This window comes from Cygnus olor, chromosome 19, assembly GCF_009769625.2.
Source record: "Cygnus olor isolate bCygOlo1 chromosome 19, bCygOlo1.pri.v2, whole genome shotgun sequence".
Classification (NCBI taxonomy): Eukaryota; Metazoa; Chordata; class Aves; order Anseriformes; family Anatidae; genus Cygnus; species Cygnus olor.
The window spans coordinates 1,522,051-1,545,179 of NC_049187.1; the positions used below are offsets into that span (position 1 = coordinate 1,522,051).

A 23,129-nucleotide genomic window follows, 5' to 3' on the forward strand; every position below is an offset into this window, starting at 1 on the left:
ATGGAGGCAGACATCAAGATTTATCCCTCCCAGTCATCCCCTGCTCATGCAGAGCTATGGCTGCTCCTGTCCTGGTGACAGGCAGCCAGCAGAGTCCACCCAGAGGGCACTGTGACCCTCCACACCCCGGTGGCCCTCAGGTTTGTCACCTCACCAGCACCTCCCTCCCCTGGAGCCATGGCAGGAGGCAGTCACAGCCCTCCTGCAGGCAAAGCAGTCTGGAGTTGGGGATGTCTCCTCAGTTTAACGTATTGGCAAAAAACCCCAAACTTTTAATTATTAATTTGGACATTGAGAAATAGATGACAAATTTTAAACACCAAGAAAACACCTTCCTTCCCCTTCACCCAACAGCAGCGTCAGTCCAGCACCTCTCTCCCCTCCTAATAGCAACCACCTGTTTTCACTGCGTTACACACAGCCTTCCCCATCCCGTGGTGAGCAACAAGCAGCTCAGTTTAGGTCAGTGCTAATGGTTACTTTCTACTCCTCTGCTCTGGCATGGGAACCTCCATGGGCCACAGTCCTCTTGGGGTGTCTCTGCTCCAATGTGGGTCCCCCATGGGTGACAGCCCCACCTGGTGGCATCCTTCCTGCGGCACGGAGCGCCTCCTTCCACGTGTGTCCCCACCAGTGTCCCTTGCTACGTGCCTCCTCCCTGTTGTTTCTCCATACTTACCCTATTCCCCTGATTTTCTTTTTTATTTTTTAACCCCACCATCAAATTTAAACCTTTACTAAAGGTTTTTCATTCCTGCAGCATGAATTGCCCCCTGCCTGTGCTCCTCCCCCTGCCAGGGTTGGAAAGAAGCCCTTGTTCTGCAGAGGAATTAAATGATTCACCTGAAAAGGGCTGGCAGAGCCAGGCGTTGCGCTGATCCCATGCTGCAGCACAGCTGCTTTCACAATTTGGCTCTCCCCCACTTGCACTCCTAGCTCCACACTGAGCAAAATGCAGTGTTGGGACCAAGGTCCGCCCCCCCCGAGCTGGGCTCAGCAGGAACCACTGCTGCAGAGCAGGAGCTCTGCACCACCCAGCTCCTCTTCCAGCCCTGCAGCCCAGCCAGCAGCGCTGACGCTAAGGGGAGATCACAAAAGCCTTTGGCCCAAGCAGTGCCATCAGCAGCACGTTACAGCGGCAGCGCAGTCTGCTCCCAGCACAGGGGGGTTGTGGCTGAGCTGCGTCGCTCAGGGCCATCGGCTTGCACACCTGCACGCACCAGTGGCATCCCCCAGAGCTCGGGAAGGCTGGCACTGTGTGGATAGGACACAGGGACCAATGCTGGTTTTCCCCAAAGGTCCCTGCTACAGGGTAATAGTGGGGTCCCGGAGGGCACGCATCAGGTGTGGGGTAGCCTCGAGGAGGAGGAAAGCTGTCGTAAAACAAGAGAACAGACAGGTTGAAGGCAGGTCTTTTCTGACCACTGTACACGAGCTGGTAGCCCAGCCTGGGCACCCTTCACCACGTGAAGGCACTGTGTGTTGCATATACCATCCCTGCACATACAATCATCTATTCATGCCCCGCCAGCGAGCACAACGCTTCGCTCACTGGACGAGCGAGATGCTGTGGTGCGCCACTGCAAAGACGGGATAGAGCGGTGCCGCAAAGGTCTCCCTGTGGGAGAAGAGGATGGCACAGGAGTCGGGGTCGTAGAAGAGCACCTCCCCTCCTGCAAAGTCAACCAGCACGCCGATCTCGGCCGGGGACTTGATCAGCTCCACAGGCTGGGGCTGACCTGCGTGCAAGAACCTGAACTCCTTGTCATAGCGCGAGAAAACCCAGGAGGCAGCGTTGAAGCCCAGGCGGGCCTCGTTGCCAGACCCCTTCCGTGGCAGCGAGCCGTAGCAAACCCCCAGCTTGTAGGCGCAGCTCTTCTCCACGTTGATCTTCCACGCGTGGAGCCCTGTCTGGAAAGCTGCGGTAGCCAAAGCGTTGGGCCAGTGGTCAAATCGGTCGGGGCAGTCCAAGTCCAGCTTTGCTTTCTTGGGGCTGAAGGTCAGGGTTTTCTTGTCTTCCGACAGGCTCAGGTGGGGGCTGACCGTTTTCTCGTCAATGTGAATTTCTTGAGAGCCTGGGAGAGAAGCGAGCGGTGAGCACAGAGCAGGCTGCCCCTGCCCGAACCCCCCAGAGCAGTCACAGCCAGAGCCATCAGCATCGCCCCTGCAGATCCGTCTGCTCCTGCAGGGTGACACGGTGACAATGGGAGGGGGCAGCACTTGCATTGCCACCTCTTGTGTCCTGAGAAAAGATGGAAGGAGCCAGCTGGGAGCCAGGGACCAAATCCAGAGAGGAATTAGCACTCGTTAAACCCAACAAACACGCCCGAGGCAACAGCCTGGGGGCCCTGCCCCATCCGGCCAGGCTGCCAAAGCCACCTCTGTGGCTCTGCAGCGTTCAGATTTCACCAGCTGCCTCTCCATCCACGCGCTAAATGTTTCGCAGTCGCACACATTTATCTTATTCTGTCACAAAAGACAATTCAGCAGCGTGGCCAAGCCATGGTTTGGTTCATCCCAGCGAAGAACAGTGATCCGAGCAGAGGCTGGGAGCAGTTTCCATGCGTGGCAAGGAACAACCCAAACCTCAGCCCTGTTCCCTCCGTGCCCCTGCCCGGGTGCTGAGTGGGGGCCGGCTCCTCTCTGAGCCAGGTGCGTCAGAGCCGCCTGCTGCTTGGGAAAACTTGCAAAGCCAGTAACACAGGAACAAGGAGGGCTGGGCGGGGAAATCGCTTCCCTCCTCCAAAGCACACTCAGCCCAAGCTGTTCATCCACCCAGCACTGCCCATCGGCCCTAACTGCGTTCGGAGCAGCCTCAGGAAGTGGCACCAGGCATTAGAGATGAGCCGGGCTGCGACTTGACTCAGTTTTGCTGCGACACGAGGACAGGTCCTTAATTCACAGGACAAAACCAGCGATTCGCACCCTCAGGGTCAGCGCCCAGCACCACTCGCCCTGCCTGGGCCACACGCTTCCCCCTGCGCCACCCTTCCCCATGGGACACGCAGCAGTCTGCGAGCAGGGTGGGAGCACTGAACAACTGCTCAAATATCCCCCTTGCCCCATAAAATCCCGAAGCAAAGGGAAAAGGCTGATGCCCAGGTGACTCACCCCTGCCCACTCCCGGGGAGATGGAGTTTCTCTGCAGGTGCCCCTCCTCGCCCTGCCTTCCCCACCCTCACTCATTCATTTTTATGTCTTCAACTGCCACAGAAACAGGGCTGGAGCCGGTGAGTCATTCGCTCTCCCAACCGTCCCGCTGGGTTGGGCTGCAGGAAGATCTCGACCACGCGAAGCCCGTTCCTGCCGTTTCCTCACCACCCTCTGCCTGGCGCTCGGCAGCCGGCAGGATGAGGCCCTCAGAGACCCCCTCAGAGACCCAAACCACCGGGCTGCACCCTGAACGCGGCCGTCCCAGAGCCCGACCCGCACACCAGGGACGTGCCACGCACCCGCAATGTGAGAGGCCTGCCCCTTCGGCGGGAGCTACCGCAGGTAACGGCGAGCAGGAAGAGGAGCTAAGGCAGCACCCCCTCCAGCTGAAGCACGCAGCCTCGCTTGCTCACGGCTTGTTCCACTGAGCACCAGCCAAACGCTTTGCAGCACGCCTGCCCGCCACCCTGCGCTCTACGCAGGTTTCCGCAGCTCACGCTGTGCCCGCGCTGCCTGCTCGAAGGCTGACTTTCCAGGAAGCCAGGCCCTGCTGCGAATTCACAGAAAAGGGAGCAGCACGAAACTTCAGCTCCTGCTGAGAGAAGGGCACTAAACCTGGTGCTACGCAACGCGCATCCATCCTCGTACAGCGTTGCCTTCTGGTGCTCATCCACCCAGGGCAGGGCTGCCCTGGTCACACCCGCGTAACTTCGCTGCAGAGACGTGGTTCCAGAGGAGCACCTGAGGGAGGGGAAGCGCTGGCCTAGCAGCAGAATAATTCAGATCAGTGAATTTTCCTCCTTCAAAGTGTTTTGTCACCATTAAAACTGCCCTCTGGATATTCCGCATATTCTGACAAACAACTCCCCCAGGAAGTCATCTCACCTCAAAATCTACTTTCTTTGTGTCACTCCCTCAGCATGGTACCCTCAGAGTGGCCTTGCCACTTCCGAGAAGCGATGGATGCTGAGCAGGTAAGTTCACGTCTGTTAAGTAGGTACGTGTTAGTTGCAGCACATTTTACTGCGTTTAAAAATCAAAATTCCTATTTCCACACTCACCCACCTGGAACCCAAACCCTCGTGCCCAGATGCAGGCAGCACGGTGAACACAGAGCCCCCAGGCTGCAGAACGTCACCGCACAAGAGCCCGGCACCTCAGCCAGCAGGACAGCTGCAGCCTGCGAGTTTTGAAGGTGGAGAGGGGCGAGATGTCTCACCTCCGCGGAGGGCTCGCTGCTCGTGGCCGGCCTCACCATTCCGTGCCTGCCCCAGAAGGGCCGGGGCTGCTGGCTGCGAGCCCAGACCCCTCCTCAAACAGTGCCAGGGGCTTTACGTGACCTCCACGTTGAAGGCAGAAGCTGCCAAGCCCAAACGTCAGCGGTAAAGGCCTGGCTGCCACGTGAAGGCATCAAAGGACTCGCTTTTATTTCTGAAAAAGTGAAATGGAGGTTCTGGTACCTTCTGGGTTCCAAGCTTTTGAGAGCCTACAGGGACAAACTGCCAAGGCTTGGGATTAACCTTTTTAAAGCAGATAAACAAGATGGTCACTAATTCAACTGTCTCTGGGAGGAGGGAGCACTAAGTAAAACGTAACGTTATGGTGTCTTCATGAAAGCTAGGACCACTGCAGTTAATATTAAATTTTTAAGGCTATGTCCTGGGTGGACTATGGACTAGCGAGACAGCAACAATAAGGCAGACACCCTCAACATATGACAGTGACTTGTTACATCTAACCACAATAAAAAAAAGGCATCAGAGTGAAATTTCCGTGTAATAAGTGCACCGACAGTGCACCCACTGCTGGGAACTAATGACTTAAGGTCACTACATCTGACAAGGACTTTACTGGGAAAGGAATCCATAACAAAATCACGTCACAACAAAGGGAGTTAGGGGAAGGTTCCCTGCTTCCCTCGACAGCTCTGAACATCTGCTGAGAACCTGCTTAGCTTTGGCAATGTACAACTGCAGGATTTTGCATGAATGCCAGTAATCAAAGACTCAAAACAGAGCAAACTGAATTAACTGCAAAGGGAGAACAGCACCAGAGTTTGCAGTGGAAGAAAAATGTTGTCTGGTGTGCACAGATTCCCAAGCCAATACTTAAAAACCCTAGAGCAATACCAGTCAGAAGCACACACATTTAAAGGGACCTGAAAAGAGGGAAAAACTGGGAACCAGTCATTGACATCAAGGGCAACGTCAGCAAAAAATCAAAAGTTATTACTTAAGCTTTGGGAAGATCACTCAAAGGATTGCTGACGAGGAGACACACGGGACAAAACTGTTCAAATTCTGAAGGATGTCACCTCCTTTGAGGAACAAAAAAAAAACAAACATTTGAAACGCTCTAATGATGTCCTGTAAATAATACTAGAAGCAAACATTTCACAATCAGCAATTCAAGCAGATCGCTGATGAAGAAGACTGTCTCTGACTGCTCAGAGCTGGCAGCACCTTGGTAAAACCGTACGCAGAGCACATCACTGGCCTGGCAAACGCCTCTGACGCCACGTCGGCTGTACAGCGAGAGCTGAGCCAGACCACAGACCCCAAACGTTTCTAGCAAACCACCAGCTCGTGCACAGCCACAAGGTCTGCTTATGATCAGAAAGCTACTGCATTTGCTCTCTTCTCGCTCCTGCACGTTACAGAGTGCCCTACAAACACCGCACAGGTGATTTCAACCCCTTTTAAAACCACCAGTAGGGCAATGCTGAAAGCAGTAAAGGCCAAGTTCCTTATGGCAGCAGGAGTTTAACTGGTGTCACCAAGTGATCCAGGAAAATGGGAAACGAAACCAAGTGAGGTTGTGCAACGGAGATGATAAAAGACATGGTCTTTTCAAACTCCACCACTCCTCTTAGCCACCAGCAGCTGCTCTGAGCCACTGTCCCCCTCCCCTGAACCCCCTACAGCTGCTGCTGCTGCCCACCTGGCTGGGGAGCGCAGGGGCCCACCTGCAGGGGCTGGGTCAGCAGAGGGGGCAGGAGGCACCAGGTCCTCCACCTGCCAGGGCAGGACGCAGCATCAGGATGTTTCTACAGGCAAAAATCGAATGAGCTTGCAGAAATCCAGATCTCCAGAGAGGATGAGACCTGAGCAAGACACTGACCTGTGATGCAGGAGAGAACAGCAGAGGCCCACAGCCGGTGCAGCAGTGGACTCTGAACGCACTGCTGATTAAAGTTTAACTTCACAGACTCCTGCGGCTCCAAGATTCCCTCCGCCACCTCTGTCCTAGCAAAGGAACACAAGAGTTATTTTGAAGTCTAGAGATTAATTGACGGTCTGAGAGGTCTTTATAGAGATCACTGGGAAGCAGTTCAGAAATATGAGCTGGAGCAGTTGCAAGGGCGGCACTTGCTGCAGAGAAACTACAGTGGGGGTTTCTAGACAAGCTCTCCTCCTAAGCGATACTTTCGGTTGGCTTTGATCACAGTCCCTTCTGAAAGGACTTCAGTGTTTTAAAACACAGCACCGTTAGCCTGAGTCAACAGCTTCCTCGCTCAGCACACACAGATTAAATGCGTCTGAGACCGGCCATCGAGATACAAGAGGAAAATAATGAACAGGCTGTAGGGAGGGAATCAGGTTTCCCTGTGAGTTTTTTTGTGGACAAAGCCTGACTGTTAGAGCAGAGCGAGCCGGGACTCCAGAATTCACGCACCGTATCAAGGAGGTTAAGGATCTGCTGGGTTCCTGTGGCTTCCAGCACCACGTGAATTCATGTTTGCGAGCGAAAGCTGAGGCTCTGGCACTGGCTGCCAGTGATGTGCTGCAGCAGGTTTATTGTTCTCTACAGGCCGGCTCCAGGCAGAAATACTCCCGGAGCACGCCAGCTCTTCAGGTGGACAACCCAATCCTACCTCCTGCCACCAGGCCAGGGACCGGCTTGCTCCACCTCGCTAGGAGCCCCGTGTTGTTTGCTGAGGAGCTGGAGGTCTCCTCTGAGCAAGTGCCAGAGCATCTGCCGGTGCCTCTGGAGAGCCATCGCACATCCTGGTCTCCAGTGTTTCTGGTGCAGTGCAGCATGTGAAGCAAAGACCAGAGGACACGTTGGCATCTCTGTGCTCTGTCTTTGTCCTCAGCAAAAGCAGCACAAGGGAGGAAAGAGCGGGTGTCACCGCTGGCAGAGCTATGGCACGCTGCTCACACCAGGAACGCAGAAGGTGCAGGCAAGCTTGGAGAAGGGGTGAGGAAAAGGCCCAGGAGTGGCCAGGTACTTACCTCTCGAAGATCTCTTTTTCTGCACGCTGGGGACAAGGAGAGAAAGAGTCAACACAGCTGAAATTAATTAACCCCACAGATTAATCCCAAACACAGGCTGGGACATAGCAAACCTGGGACCCAGGGAGCACTGTTCTTCCTGACCCACACAAAACACCCCTCACCCCAGCCCTGACCTCAGGGAGTGTCCAATATCCATTTTCTTTAGCTGCAGCACTTTTCACTCCTTGACTCAGAAAATGAGTGGGAATGGCTGACAGTGATGCACCTTCCCTCTATCTACAGCTCTGTTCTGCTGAGCCAGGGACTGGGCAGGTGACGGAGGCTCCAGTGGGGCGTGGGAGCTTCCAGACAGCCTGCCCTGGCTCTGCTGAGCGTGCAGGCTGTGGTGAGCAGAAGACTGAACGCAGCTGGTTCATCTGGTGCAAGGGAAACACAGGGGAGAGCTATGACAGGTAGAAGGTCCCTGGAACCACAAAGAACCAGATCAGACCCTGTACCCTTTGGTATACACCAGGCTGTCTGCATCTGGGAGACTCTTAGTGCTGTGCCCTGCCCCAGGTGTGAAAACCCCAGCCCCATTTGTGTGTCAGGCTCTCTTCTGCATCCCTCCCTCCTCCCCACCCTGCTGGCGCACTGCAAGAACATCCTGTGCTTGCAGCCAACAACCCTGAAAGCTTTCAGGAAATGGCAAAGGTGCAGCAAGGGATAGAGAACCAAAGCCAAGACAAAAGCAACCTTGTGAGCAATCCCACTTGTTTCTACACCTGCTGACAACGGTCCGTTCCCCAGGTTCAGCCCAAATATCAGAGGAGAAGAGTTTTTGAGCCCTGCTAAAAGAGAGAGCTGCAGGGTACGCTACGTGCCTTTTCATTTTCCTGTGAGATGACATGTATCAACTCCTGATGGACACAACTGCCAACACCAATAACCCAAGGTGGAGAATGTATTAGCTCTATTTCCCCTCCATTATGTGGTAAAAGGAGAAAGAAGAGGGCCTCACGATTTTCTCCCATAGATATCTGATGGACCTTGCGTTCCAGCCTCCACTGTCGACAGTGAGGCCACAATGCAGCCACCAGGATGCCGAGGCAGGACAGACATCATGTTTACCACTGAAGGGACAGCCATCTACCTTCTGTCCCTGGATTAGTTCTGTCTTCCAGGCAGAACTTCTGCCACCCTCCTCGCAAAGTTAGATGTGAAAAGCAGCAGCTAAGAGCAAGGAGGAGGAGGTAAAATGCCTGCCTGCTTGCATCTAACCTGAGAAGAGTCACCTAGTAAAGCACGACAATTTAATAGCCAGAAAAAAAACAAGCAAAGGCAAGCACAGGCTGCTTTGTATGATAAATACCCCACAAAGAGATATGCCAGACAACAGGTCGGGCTTTGAAGAAGAGCTGCAGGAGCTCCCAAGGATCACATTTTTATTAAAACTAGACAGAACACTAGAAAGCTGATGGCCCAGTCTAACTGCTCCGGCTGTCCTGGCTGTCAAGCCTGGAAGGCACGTGAGTGGGCAGCATCAAGCCAATAGCTTGGAGATCCAAGCCTTAATGGTCCTGACAGCTAAACCTCACTGCAAAGGTGGGGGAAAAAAAACCTCAAAGCAAAGGTGAAACCAGGCAGAGCAGACACTCAGGAACCACCAAGAAAACAAGGGGGCTTCTCTTGAACAGTTGAAAAAGCTTCTTTGAGCTAGACCTGCATATGTAGGTCCTGCCCAACCCATCTCCTGCTGTCACTGCAGCAAGCTACTGAACACTGTATTTAAGTCTCACAATACCCAGGTCATTGTCTAGGTCGTTTCTGGGCTGATGGACCTGTCCCTCGGTATGAGGAGGGGTACTCACCACCAAGCCCTGGTCATCCAGGTTGGTGATCATGTCCACCAGGTAGGTTCGGAGGGCATCCAGCTTCTGCAGAGCCTCAGTCCAGTGCGCCTGCTGAGTCAGGATGCTCTGGTGCACCCGCTCCTCCTCTGCGTGCACGTTCTCCAGCAACCGCTGTTCTTCATTTTCACACACCTTTCCTACAAACATCAGCCTCTGGATGACCAACTCCCGTGCCCCATTGGCCGCAGTCTGCCAGAGCAAGGAGAGAGGAGAAATATCAGTCTTGCTTCAACCCAAACAAGAACACCAACAGCTTCCGCCAGCTTTCTGTAGGCTCAGCTTTTAAGATTACCCTGTTAATGAGCCCAAGCCACAGTAACCATCGTGATGCAAACTGAGGTGAATGGGATAACCAGGCCCAAACCTGCTGACTGCCTCCAGGCCCAACCAGCCACCAAAGTAAATGTGCAGTAACCACTAATCACTGTGGCATGTAATGACAACCTCTGCCAGGGACGAAAGTGCCATCCCTCCTCAGAACTTCCAGGATTCTCTGCTAGCAAGAAACAGGAGCTGACCACGAGAACTGTCTTTGTCCTCAATGACAGCGAGGCACAAACAAAAGCAGGACTCTGAGACACCGGTCCTAGTGCAATGTGTGATGGCAGCACACCAGCACAAATAAATTTATTCTATTTTTTTGGCAAATGAAGAAGGCATCGCCAGTGCGTTCTGGCTTTTTAAAAACTTCACATAACAGAAACAGATCTTGAAGCCTGCAAATTACCCCAGGCGGGAGCGCAGACCAGAGGCGCATTCAGCAGTGCTATCTCAGCACTGCCATCTCAGCGCTGCCCAAAGGGAAGGCATTCACGGAGCAGACACGACGTGGTGCACTGAGATGGAAAGTGCTCGGCGACACAGCGCAGCTCCCCGGAAAAGCAAGCCTGAGCCACTGGGCAGGCACACACCCGCACCACCTTTCTGTGCCTCGACAGTCAGCACGCTCCTGCCGCCCGCTCCACGCACGCCGCGGCCCTCGGCCTCCACGTGCAGCAGCGAAGCAGCTGTAAGAGGAGGAGGAGGAAAAGCCCCGGGAGCAGAGGAGCCCCCCGGGACCACCGCGCCGGGCCGAAGGGAAGGGAAGGGATTTACCAGGACGCTCTGGCTCTTGGCGGGCAGCACCTCGGCCATGTGCTTGGCGATGGCAGCGCTCTGCAGCTGCAGCCGCTCGCACTGGTCCACGAGTTTGTTCTGAAACACAGAGCCAAGGGCTGTGCTCGGGGCCGGCCGCCACCCCCCGCACCCCCACACCCCCGGCACCCCCACACCCTGCCAGGGTCCCCCCACCCCTCCCGGGCCCCCCGCACCCCGCCGGAGCCCCCGCAGCCGGCCCCGGGCAGCGCCGGGGTGGGACCGGATCCCCCCGGGCCTCGGCCGGGCCCAGGCCGGAGCCGCGGCGCCCCGGGCCCCGCTCGCCGCCTGTCCGCGGGGCCCGGCACTGCAGCTCGGCGGGGCCGTGCCGAGCCCTGACCCGAGCCGAGCCGTGCCCCCGGCGCTTACCCGCAGCTCCGCCGCCCTCTCGGCCGGCGCCCCCCCGGCCCGCTGGGCCATGCTGCGCGGCTGCGGCCGCCGCCGGCACCTGCGGCAGGTGCGGGGGGCGGGAGGCCGCGGGGCCGGGCCGGGGCGGGCGCTGCCGATCCCGATCCCGCCCGGCCCGGCCCCTCCCGGCCCGGCCCGGCCCCGGGGGGGGCACCCCGAGCTCCCAGCGCAGCCCCACCGGGCCCGGCCCGCGGCGGGGCGCGGCCCCACGGCCCCTCCTGGCAGGCGGGGCCGCCGCTCGCCCGGCCCCGGCCGTCGCCAAGGAGCCGCCGGCGCGGGGGGCCCGGCCCCGGTGAGCGAGCCCCGGCCTCGGCACCTCCTCAGGGAAGCGGCCCCCGGCTCGGTGCGGGCTCGGTGCGGGCTCTGCCCCGAGGTGTCCGCGCCCCGTCCCCGGGTTTGGCAGCGGGGTGAACGCGTGAGGCGTCCGTGGGAGCGCGGAGCCTGCCGCCAGCTGGCCTCGCCGCACAGGGAGCCGAGGGTTTGTACCAAACCGGCCGGGATTTCACCTGAATCGGCCGCTTCTACGGCTGCCCGGTGTTGGTAGTCACCTCTCGGTAAGGCCCTTCTCAGGGGCCGCCTAACGCCCTGTGGGGATGGGGCGAGCGGCCCTGCCGTGCCTGCTGCTGGAGGTGTTGCAGCGCCCTTGGTCCGTGGGGAGGGCACCGCGGTGTCGGAGCAGCCTCAGGTATGGGATATCTAGGGAGAAAAAAAGAAAAAAGTAGAAAATGTTTTTGATTTCTTTTAAGCAGTGCCTTTAGAGGGAAGGGAGGACGGGAGATCTGCCGATGCAAAATGTGGTCCTTTGAGGTGTGGCATTGTACGAACCTCTTGCTGCAGGGTCCCTGAACGCAGCGCGGCGCTACAAAGATTTGTGACTGACCAAGTTCATGATAAACTCCTAGGAAAGCCTGCCAAGTGATAACACCTGACACGCGCATCCTGCCGAAGAACTACTGTTCGTTCATTCAGGAGTCCGAAAAAGCTGCTCGTTCCTGCAGCGGGCAGGACGCGGTGAGGCACCACGCAGCTCCCGCTGCCCTTGGAGCCCCCCGGGGTCTCCAGCAGCTCTCTGCTCCGATCCCTGAAGTCAGGGTAGGGAGGGCTGTGGAAGGAAGGGGTAGGAAGGAAGCTTTCCAGGGAAGCGCCTGGAAAGCTGACCGCAGGTGTGGGGAAACAGATTCCCCAGCTCGGTGCGAGCGCAACGATGGGAGTCAGTGGGGTTGTTACAGCAGGCTAACGAACCAAATCTGACTCCTCAGACTTTCGGTATCGTTGCGCATTATTATTGCTGTTGTTAGGCACTGAGTTGGGGTGCCTCACATGAGGCAAACGTAGTAAAAGACACTTCTGATGCTGTGTCTTTCCTGCTGGCTTACACAGCTGATTTTATTGTCTTGCAATATCAGCGTAACTTTAAAAAATCAGAATTTAAGTCTTAGCTTTTTCCTGAAATTTCATTTTGCAGAAGAAACAAATTCCGATATTCTCCTATTATCACAGAAAAATCATGTTTGTTCCTAATGTACTGTAATGCTCCAGAAACTCAGTCTGATCAGAAGAAGAAAATTATCAAATTAACGCTGCCCCTGAGCTGTGAGATTTATTGTTCTTTGCATCTTTTGATGCAAACTCATGGATAGAACAGGCGGAGATTAACTGGGTATTACTAATTGCTAATCACAAAGGCTGTCAGGATAAAATTAGAAAGGGAATGTATTGTAGAAAACCAGCCCCTCTTGCTTAGTGCTTCCAGTATTTGGTTCTCTAGATTTTGTGGGAGAGACTTGAAGCATGTATTTTCTTCACTAGCTCAAGTACGTAGGGTGTTTTTTTTCTTGTATTTTATTAGCAAAATACTACTTGTCCAGAAGGTGGGAGTGTTAGCATACACCTAGTGCAGTCTAAATCCCATTAATACGTCTTGATCTAAGAAGAATCCAATTACTGTACATGGTAATTCACTGTCATTGAAACAGGTTCGCCGGTGACTGCCCTTCATCTGTGACCATAGCCGGTGTCTTTAATCAGTGGGGGTTGTGTCACACCCAAGCCAGACAATTTCCCAGAACATGACCCTTGAGGATAAGTTGTGGAGACTGGGATCTTCCAGGAATATGGAAGTCCCTGTACTGGAGTAAGAGGAGGAGTAAGGCACAAAAAGAAGTATAGGCAGCAGCTCCGTCTCTGTTGTGGCCTCACCATGCTTGGGTATTCTTAAAGCTCATCTGAAAGGCCCCAGTAACCACATCTCTGCAGCTGGCCCTGCTCTAAGCAAAAGGTTGAACTGGGGAGCTCCAGACATCCCTTACGCTGAGATTTTTTTCTCTTATTCTAAACAAAGTTAAGATGTAGATACCATGTTACCTGCACTTTATCCTGTGTATGCAAGAAGCAAAAATCTCTCTGTATTCCTGGTAATGCTGTGTCTCCTCACCCTCAGGTCACGTCCCAGCAGCAAGCACCTGAGATGATGTAGTGATGCTCAGTGCTGCTGGCCGTAGTTGAAGCCGTGCTCTTCAGCAGTGGGATGGGGAAACTGCAGAGTAAAATCAGCTTCCACAGCACCAAATACAGGTAAAGCAATGTCAGATGATCATGTCTTAATAAACTATGTATATGAATGGAGAATATAGCAAGCATGTGGTTCATTAGCTTCATTACTGAATTTATGAATTAGAATTTGTTTTTGACCCTTGCTTCTAAATTCTGCCTAGCTTATTTGGGGGACTAAAATCCAAAATACAGCTCACAGGAGTGGTTGAATGTGTAAATGTGACCAGTGGTTATGCTCTGTGATTGCTAAGGCATAGCTCTCTCTGAAGGCTAAAAGGTCTAGGAGTGGCTGTTTAGCCCAAATATCCAAAATGCTTCATCATCTCTTCAGACTGCCATCAGTTTTCATCGGTAAGATGCAATAATTAAGTATCTGGCAGCAAAAGTGACGATCTTTGCCTGGAGGATCAGCCGAGAGCGCAGGGTGGCGGGGGACTAGAAGCACCTGGCAAGGCTGGTTTCAAAGAGCCAAAGTGCTGGGCCTGCCAGGACAGCAGCAAAGCCTGAAAGACATTCATGGAAGCAGAGACTGGAAAAATTGAAATGCGGTGTTCTTCTGTTCTTTGCGCCGGCGTGGAGTGAGTAAACATACAAATATTTAGCAACTCGAGATATAGAATAGACACACTCTATCTCACCTAGTCCAGGAGACACATTTGTCTGTTGACAGCTTCCCTTCAGCTTTTTAAAGTCAGATGTTGTCATTCTGCAGTCCAGCCAGTGGCACAATCTCCTAAAGCTCAGTCCAAGTGGGTAACATCACCCTGACTTTGCCTTAAGATGCACTGCAGCTCCTGCCACTGTCCCTCTGCCTGTTGCAGGGCTGATGGCTCCATGGAAAAGACAGGACCTGGCAGAGGTGTTCAGCAGCACAACCCTGTGCACACCGATGCAGTCACTTCTGTGGCTGCTCTCAAAGCAGACCTGTGTGTGTCAGGAGGAAAGGATAAGGTATGGTACTGGCCCACCACAGGGCACAAAACGCAGTCACAGGCAGGAAACTATATTGGCAGAGACATTAGAAAAATAAGGGGATGTGGTTTAAACGTGAGTTTTACGTGTTTCTGTGATTGCTACCAACTTTGTCAGTGATCTGTCCAAATCGAGAAAGAAAAGATGAGCTTAGAATGAGGGCACACACTGAAGCACACTGGGTCAAATTTCATAACGTTCTCCAGAGGTCAGGTCATGTCAAATACTTTCACCCAAGCTTAGAACCAATGAGCTAACCCTTCTCTGATGTTACCTGACAAAAGACAGGCTCCAAAGGGAGTTGTATTGGCTGTAGGAGCTCAAAACCAAAAGTATCTGTTCCCTCTTCAGTCTTGGTCTGTGCACAGGTCTGAGTATAAAATAAACCAAGATTGTGCATGAGCCTTCTTTGTCCTGCTTTGCTGATGATGATTTCCTTCCCCTGGTTCTCTGCAGAGCGTGGTTGTTTGTAACTGGAGATCTGGAGCTGTGCTGAGGCGGTTCGTTGGCCACGAGCATGAAGTCACCAAGGTGAGTGTCAACTGAGTCTGGTTGGGGTCTTCTGAACCTGCCAGAAACTGAGAAAACAGGAATGATGGAGCACGGTTTGTCATCCACAGAGGGTTCACTTTGCTCTGTCGGAGTTACCTGGGTATCAGGATGTGTTAGGTGTTTTTCCCAAGCTCCCAGCTGATACTTTGCTGTCCAGGAAGGAAGCACTGGTTGCAGCCAGAGCAAACAGGGCACCAGGACACTTGGCTATTTGCTTATCTTCCCTTCAAGAGACTGCGTGGCAAAAACTCAGGATTAATTACTAGGTCAAGCGTTTGATTCAGAGATGCTCTTTGCTTTTCTTCAGGTCTCATCCCACTAAACTTGTTATTCTACAAAACAGCTGTGCCCAGGAACAACGCGGCTTTAATTTTCCATCCAGCATCCTGATTACAAAACCAAATATGCTACACTGAGAACAAACATGCAAGGGTGCATACGTGCTGTGCATGGCTTGGCGGGTGCGCCTCCCAGCTGGGAGTAGCCAGGTATTCACTTGTGCTCTGGGATGTTGAAGGGATGAAGAGGGCTGGTGGTGCTGCCCTAGGAAGAACTCAGAATTCACATTTCATTCATCCCACTGCTCAAAGTGACTGTGCACTGGGCTCATTTGGTTGTTTTTTTGTGTTTTGTCTTTTTTTAAGGAAGTTTTTCCCATAAAATTAATTGTTTCTGAAAACAGGATGGGGGAAAAGGCTTATTTTGCAGCATTACATCGATTCCAATGTCTTCTTTCAGAAGCTTTAGCACACGTGAGCTTCAAAGCTGGAATTCAAATTTAGCAGCGAGGTGCCTTTGTGTCAGGAATGTGCTTTTGCTCACTCCTGTGAGAATACATCCAAAATTGGAGCAATTTTTTGCCTTTAAGAGCAACAATTTGTATATGTTGATAGCATACAGTTGGTGTCTGTGCAGGTGCCCTTCGCGCAGAGCAGAGCTGACACGATCTGCTGGAGTCAGGCTTTCCTGGTAATTGCACCGTTCCATCAGGTGCCAGAACCCAAGTCAGAAAATCGGTCTTCTGCATTTCCTTTTCTCCCTGTGCTCACCAGCAGGCTCCTTCATTGCCCAGCTCAAGTGGCTGTGGAGACTGGGAACCCCCTTTGCCACTCAAGGTGGAGGAGAATGGGTGTGAGGCTGTTAACCCAGCAGATCTCACCATCACTCACAGTTTGATTGTGGAAGGATGAAGAAGAAACCAAGAAAACGACAAAGAAGCATTTGTTACCATCCTGCCTACTCACAAAGGCGCTGCGCAGAAATGCTTGGCTCAGCCTCCAGTTTCTTTCCTTACTATAACAACCTGAAAAGGAAGCTAACCCGCCGCAGCCAGCGACTGCCACAGAGCCTGTCTGCAGCCTGGGCTTGTCCCCATGTCATCCCTGACCTCCTGCTGTGCAGGAGCTGGGGAGTTCAGCCAGCTTCTGCACTTGCTCTGGGGAAAGCAGGTTAATACGTGTGTTGCCTGTAGCTGTGGTCACAGGGAAGGTGATCAGAAACTGTCCGGGTTCGTTACAGAGCCAACAGCCTGCGCTGTTCCCCGGGAGTTGCCCTTGTGCTGGAGAAGGTAGCAGGAGGAGAGGAGGCGTTTTGCTGTCGTGGCACAAGTGTCTCCAGACAGCATGCAGCTGAGCTCCATGATCTCTAACCAACCTCAGCACCAGTCACTTCTTTTCAGGAGCATCTGTTGTCACTGTGCTATAGGGGTCAGGAAAACAGACTGTCCTCGAGGACAGGAGAGGTTTTCTCCTCCATCAGCCATGGATTTTCCTTGGCAATGCTTCTGTTGCTCAGTGTAACATCACTCTGTTTGTCTCTGTGGCTCTGTTGCACCTTTGGGGCCTAAGAACCCATTCTTGGTGCTTCACTGCTTCTTTCCCCTCTGAAATTTTGGCTGATGTTTGGCTGGAAGCCTTCTTCAGCCACTTCCTGGGACAGTCCTGCACCCTTGTCTGCTTCTGGTTGGTCTGTCTGGGAGGTGAAGCCCACTCAGGTACACGGGTTGTGGAGTGCCAGGTGGGCAGAGTGACCCTGAGCACCTTGGGAGTTTTATCCCCTCACAAGTGGGAGAAGCCGGGGTCCATCATGAAAACAGTTCCCCTGCAACTCCTGGGAGCGAAATTTATACCTGTGAACCCAAGAGCCAGTGTGTATTCAGTCTTTCTCATCTGAGACAGCCCTTCAGTGCTACACAAGGGATCTGCACCGAGCTGGGATCTGGCATTCATCTGCCTGGGCCAAGAACAGGCAAGCATTTTTCCTTTTAAGTGTCACAGGTGAGTACCAAGATGTTCTCCAGCCCATGTCTCCAGTTCAGGGCATCCCTGAGGACAAGGGGGGATGCTGAGGGCTTTTCCTTCCACAGATCTTATTAAATCCTGATGTCTCCTGACTACCGTCTGTGCAGAAAGTGCGAGTAGTGATAGCTCTATAGAGGTCTGATGGTATTCATGAAGGTGCTAGTTCAGAGCGGGAAGGGAGATGACGAATCAAGTTAATGATCTAACCTCTTCTTGAAAAATCCCTTTTGAAGGGGCGGGGGATGCAAAACAGAGACCTTCTCTGAGCTTTCAGGGCAAGAGAGACGCAGCCTTTCAGTGTCATCATTGCTCTTGCCCCAGAACTAAAGATGAAAAATAGCCAAGTGCTATTGACGTTCTTCTTGTACCAGAAATCTAAAACAAGGTCCATCATGGGGTAAAGTCCTCATTCCTCTGCTGCATGTTGTTGGGAGCCGCAGCTGCTGCCTGCCCTCTCCAGTCTGGGGCTCACAGCAAGGCAAGGCAGAGCCCCAGGCCCTGCCGCACTGGGCTTTGCCTGTGGCCAGGATCTAGCAGAGCAGGAGCAAGCAGGAGCCACAGGTCCTCCGTGTGAGCACTGAGCAATCCAGCATTTGCAAAACAGCATGAAGGTGAGGCTCTTCCCTGTCACATCTATGCATGTCTTAGACTTTGACATGACGGAGCAGCATTGTGCTTTCCCTGCACGCGGCTGGGCTGGGCAGAAGGCTAACCTACTTCTCCCATCTGGTCCTCGGCAGGTCACCTGTGCCCTCGACTCAAATAGAATCTTCAGTGCATCCCGGGACAAGACAGTAATGATGTGGGAGCTTCACAGGACTTCAGGGCCAAGCCAGCACTTCCCAGGACATGACCTGGTTGTTACTGGACTGGCTGCGAGCCCAGGTGAGGACCACCACACTCCTATTCCCCAAACAATGATTTCTTCACAGTTTATCTTGACAATTTTCCTATGTTAACGTGTGGTTGCAGACGCCACTCAGCTGTGCACAGGCTCGCGAGACAACACTGTTTGCAAGTGGGACATAGAGACCGGAGGGTGTCTGGGCAGAGCTGCTGTCTCCAGGAACCTGGTAGGAGCCGCTGGTTGCTTGCATCCTGTAATGGCAACTCGCTGCCTACTCGGGTACTTTACAAGTAAAGCCACGTGGAGTGAATTTGCCTTCAGCTTGGCACTACAATAAGCCCTCGAGGCACTGCACAGATTGCCTTTATGTTCGGGGAGATCAAAGCTTGGGGCTAGTTACCCTCTCCTCCAGGAAACAGCACCTCTCATAGCACAAAGATACCAAGAGACGTGTGGTGATTTATTAATTCCCTCTTATACCAGCTAGGGAGTGGAGTTGTATCTTCTGGTGCCTGTGGTACCCTTATTCCCATGGCACTGTGCCCCGTTGAGCTGCTGGTGTCTCTCTGCCTGCTAAAAAACCCCAGTCACCTCTCTGGGATCAGACCAGCATTGGTCCCAACAGCACTGGTGGGAAACAGAAAAACCTTCATCCGTCATTTCCTGCTCACTACCCAGCAGGAGGAGAGCGAGGACGGGGGAGCTTTGTGGTTGTGTACCTGCGGGCAGACGTCAGCCTGGGCTGCACGCAGAGGTGGGCCGCATGCTGCTCATCCCTTCCCCTCCACAGGTAACACATCTGTGCTGGGTTCCTGGGGAGCCCTACATCATCCAGACATCAGAGGATAAAACTGTCAAGTAAGTCTTACAGGTGGCCACAGAGAAGGGAGTTACAACCTGGGGCACATGGCAATGGATTATGGAAAATGTCGGTACACAAGGGGTTGGTTGGTTGCTTTTCATAAAGTCCTGGTGTAGCCAGAAGCCACCTTCCAGCTCACCTGGGTCTTGGAGGGTGGTCTCTTGCCAGGGAAGGACGGCATGGGGACACCTGTGGCTGTAAGCAGCACTGGGCATCAATTACGGGTAAAAAGAAAAATGGTTCAGAGCTCCACAGAGCTGCTCTGGCTAAATATTGATGTAGTACTCAGGGCATGGGACAGACAAATGCAAGTATGCGGTGACAGCATTGGGAGGAAGGAGGGAGACTGCCCCGTGGTGGATGAGATCGAAGGCAATGTGAGGGCATGGTGAGGGCACCGAGGGAAGCCCTTCGTGGCAGTAATGCCCCGTCCTCCTTCCCCACTCTTGTTGCTTCCAGGATGTGGGACAGCCGGGAGCTGCGGGTGGCACACACGTTTCCAGGCAAGCAGCACATCCAGACGTGCTGCGACGTGAGCCAGGACGGGCGGTACGTCCTCAGCAGCAGCAGCGGCTTCGCTGGGGAGGGCTGCGAAGCAACCGTGAGTTGGCTGGGCAGCAAGTCCTGCTTTTTTCTGATTTTTCTCTAATCTCCACCGCATACAGCAGAGGGCAGCAGATCAGTGCTCCAAGGGTCTGCCTGCAGCAGAGCACAGATCCCACTGCTTTGGCCTTATTCTGGTGTCACCAGCAAGGCCTGAGCTTAGTTCCTTCCTGCCTGTCTCCTTGGTGAGTCTTCTGCAACAAGAGGTCTTTTTCCTCATTAAAGCACTGGGATTTTGTTTCCGTTTGCAGGGATGTGTTTGAATAGACAAATGGTGAAAATCCTTTGGGGTCTGAAGTGCTCTAGGACTGTGAGCATAAGCAGGGGATAGAGGCAGTAGATGTTGCACTCTGAGGATTGGCAAGGAGCTCTTTAGCCTCCTCCCTTCCTTCATAAAACAGCTCCATGTTGGCAAGTGACAGTAACGGAGCCTGAGCTCTAAGCACTGCCTGTTGTCTTGCAGCTGTGGGACCTGCGGCAGACGAGGAGCCGAGTGCGTGAGTACAAAGGGCATTTCCAGACCACAGCCTCATGTGTCTTCTTTCCACGGGGCCCTGCTCTCACCCCCAGCATTGCCACATCCTCGTACGACAGCAAAGTGAAGGTCTGGGACCAAGACACTGCAGGTAAGGGAGGGTGCTGCCCACTGACTGTGTGCTAGCTACCCTGGGAAAACAAAACTGCTTCCTTGGTTTCTGTCTCCCTGGGGTGATGAGAACACACCTGTGTGCGCCTGTAACCTCTGGATTTTAATCAAATGCAGCCACGGGGCAGGGTGGAGATAAGCAGCAGAGCAACTGGTGTTGTGCCAGGGGCTTCTGTCTGCCCTCCGGCACGGGAGGGCGTTTGGGTGCATGAGGTTGGAGGTGGTGGGTGTCCTCCTCTAACTAAAAGGAAGCAATGACAAGCTGGTTTTGAAAGGTGTCCAAGTTCAGCAATGAAATGCAAATGATAAAAATGAAAAAGGGCAGTGGAACTCCAGGGCTTTCCTCAGATACAGGTGGAAAGTTGCAAAGCGCAGACTGCGCTGCATTGTTGGGGGCTGGTCAGCAGCCGCCCTCACTGTGATCATCCTCTGAGTGGGAACTGCAGGCATTTCGGGGTTAGCCTGCTTGCTGGAGGATTTGGTGAGGGCTAAGTCCTCACGTCAGCTGGACACAAAGGCTGATTACCTGTCAAGCCCCGACACAGCAGCAGGTTTGTTATCTAATGCCTTGCGCAGAGGGCAGAGACAGTCCCTTTTGGGAAGCTGTTTGGGTTCACAGACGTGCTGTGTGCTGGGTCCAGCAAAAATCATTAGCATTAGACACTGTGCTAAGCACCTCTTCACTCACACTTTTTTAAAATAGAATAAAAGTAGAAACGTGATGTTGTCCCACAGTAAAACTCTCACCTTCTCTTTTCACTCACCTCGCCTTTTACCCTGGTGCCTGTGCACGCTGAGACAGCCTTGGGGTCAGCAGCAGCTCTGTGCTTTGATTCTTTTGACCTTCAGCTGTCAGCTGTAGTTCAGGTGCTGTCTGACAGGCGTACGTCGCTGTGAAGGGCCATTGCCCGTATGTCCTTGTCACACGGCTCTGTGACCAGCTCAGCATGGGGCTGGTGCCTGCATAAATACCACGTCAGGATTTCTTAATAACGGACACAAACAGGCTGATGTGGCTCTGAATACTCTAAATCTTACTTTTTTTTCCCTCTTTTAGAGGTTTATCAAAACTGTGTGAGGGGTTCATCAAAACCCTTGGAAAGAATTTTTCTTCATCATAAGCAATTTGGGAGAAAAAGGCATGTTGTAATGCCTCCACGTGAGCCCTGCAGCTCTGTCTGTCCATCCGTATTGGTTTTCTCTCCAGGGGAGGTGCCTGGCCGCAGCCTGGATCCCTGTTCTGGCCACCGCCCGGCAGAGCCCGCAGGGACCCCGTGGGGGCTCACCCGGCACAACGGGGTGTGCACGCGTGGCTCACCTCCCTCGCTGCCGACTGAGGGGCGAGCAGACGGGCAGATGGCCACACGTGGACAGAGCCAGGAGGTGGGAGCTCGGGGTGGTCGTTCCTTATCTTGGAAAACCGCACGTCCCGAGTGACTTCTCTCTTGCCTCCCCAGCCTGCCTGGCCACTGCGTGCCTCGAGGGAGCGGGACCGCTGGCCTCGCTGGCCGTCTGCGACAGCTCCACGCTGCTCTGCGCCACTTTTAACTCAGGGATCCACTCACTGCGGATGAGAAACGGTGCCGACCTGGAGGAGCTGGCAGTATTTTGACCACAAGAACCTTTCCAGCAGACTGCCCCACAGGGAGCCAGTTCCCCCTCAGCTTCCCCTGACTGCGGGCACAAGACAACGCCGCACCTGCCGAGCGGTGACGCAGCTGGGGGGGGGTGGCACGGGGCGGGGGGCATACTGCTTACAGCTTGTAGGTGGTGGGAAGCAATTAGCGCTGTCTAGAAGAAAAGCCAAATCATAGATGCATTCAGGCCAAGTTCTCACTCCTGCAAGAGCGCTGGGTGTTTGATTTGCAAAACCTCCACGCAGACATGAAGTGGGCTAGCAGAAGAGGACCAAGGAGCTATGAGAAAGCGTGTACCATCCCTGCAGCGTTTCTCAGGTCTCATCAGAGCGCTGCTGCCCTACAGCAGGAAAGCTGTTTTTAATGGGAGGAAAAAGAACAACCACCTTGGCCTTTATCAGTCAGCGTGAGAAATCAGGGATCTCTGTCTCCTTCCCTGGATGAGATTTAAATCAGCATCGCTGTTCTGTTTCCCTGAGCCAGCTCGTGGCAGCGCCTCCAGAGGCTGAATAATCTACGTATTTACATTGCTGTGATGCAGCAGGCTCTCAGGACACACCTGGCTCCCGTTTGTGGAGCAGATGGCTCACATGTGGCCAGTTTGGTTCCTGGCTAAGCCAACGGGCAGCACCGCAGGCTGCCAGGGCATCAAGCAGGGAATGCGTCGTCCTTCTCATTGCGCCAGCTCGTTGTCCTGTGTAGTGGAGCCAAACACCATGTGACAGAAATCTTGTACTGGCATTTATACCCCAGGGACAACGTGTGTGTAAATGCAAATCGTTCACTGGTGTCCAAAATTTCATCCTAAGCCAGCCAGAAACATGCTGCTGCCTCAAGGGGGAGCAGGCTGGCTAAGTGCTGGGCAAAGGCTGTCCCATGAATGACAACCTGATGAGGTACGCCCTTGGGGAGCTTGTCCTTAGGGACAGGGAGATCCCTGGCTCTGCAGCTGGGAGATTGTGCTTCTGGGCTCAGACAGTCCCTTTAGCAGACCCTTCAAGAGGTGCTTGAGCACACAGAGCTGCGTATCTAGGCTTATACAAGAGGAGATTTCAATTAAATATTATTCTGTGCTATCTCCTGGCCTCCAGCCTGTTAACATGTTTGCTAGGAGCAAACGAGAGCACCCAGCACATGGCAGGTGCCACCACATTGCTGAAAGGAGAAGGCGGCACACGGCTCTGCTAGAAAAATAACCCATGAGTAGTTTGCTGTTGGTGTTGAAACAGCATGGGCCCAAGTACACTGCAAACGTTGAAAACAATGCGGTGTCTGCTTTCCCGAGGAACACGGACAGCTCCAGGTGACAGAGGGGAGATGAATGTCTGCTCT

At 53.7% G+C, this 23,129-nt stretch overlaps 2 protein-coding genes across 8 annotated transcripts; one reads left to right on the forward strand and one right to left on the reverse strand.

The window, feature by feature from the left end:
- Positions 1-249: 249 nt before the first annotated feature.
- BSPRY (B-box and SPRY domain containing) lies at positions 250-10,908 on the reverse strand. Of its 5 annotated transcripts, XM_040531693.1 has the most exons (7): positions 10,787-10,908; positions 10,379-10,477; positions 9,242-9,472; positions 7,389-7,414; positions 7,028-7,176; positions 6,274-6,393; positions 250-2,075 (listed from the first exon to the last, which is right to left on the reverse strand). In XM_040531693.1, the coding sequence occupies exons 1-7, from the start codon at positions 10,835-10,837 to the stop codon at positions 1,549-1,551; spliced, it is 1,203 nt and encodes a 400-aa protein (XP_040387627.1). In that variant the 5' UTR covers positions 10,838-10,908; the 3' UTR covers positions 250-1,548. The 5 variants fall into 5 exon arrangements, with proteins under 5 accessions (XP_040387627.1, XP_040387628.1, XP_040387629.1 ...); XM_040531694.1 differs by lacking the exon at positions 7,028-7,176 and having other exon boundaries at positions 6,274-6,398; XM_040531695.1 differs by lacking the exons at positions 10,379-10,477; positions 10,787-10,908 and adding an exon at positions 6,829-6,936 and having other exon boundaries at positions 6,274-6,398; positions 7,028-7,244; positions 9,242-9,409.
- A 155-nt stretch (positions 10,909-11,063) lies between these two features.
- On the forward strand, positions 11,064-22,874 carry WDR31 (WD repeat domain 31). 3 transcript variants are annotated; one of them, XM_040531077.1, is made up of 10 exons: positions 11,064-11,510; positions 13,266-13,399; positions 14,200-14,329; positions 14,807-14,881; positions 17,943-18,087; positions 18,175-18,275; positions 18,840-18,907; positions 19,371-19,512; positions 19,978-20,140; positions 21,618-22,874. In XM_040531077.1, exons 2-10 carry the CDS (start codon positions 13,353-13,355, stop codon positions 21,770-21,772), a joined length of 1,026 nt encoding a protein of 341 aa, XP_040387011.1. In that variant the 5' UTR covers positions 11,064-11,510; positions 13,266-13,352; the 3' UTR covers positions 21,773-22,874. The 3 variants fall into 3 exon arrangements, with proteins under 3 accessions (XP_040387011.1, XP_040387013.1, XP_040387012.1); XM_040531078.1 differs by lacking the exons at positions 11,064-11,510; positions 13,266-13,399 and adding an exon at positions 17,574-17,813 and having other exon boundaries at positions 14,276-14,329; XM_040531079.1 differs by lacking the exons at positions 11,064-11,510; positions 14,200-14,329 and having other exon boundaries at positions 13,265-13,399.
- The last annotated feature ends 255 nt before the right edge of the window (positions 22,875-23,129 follow it).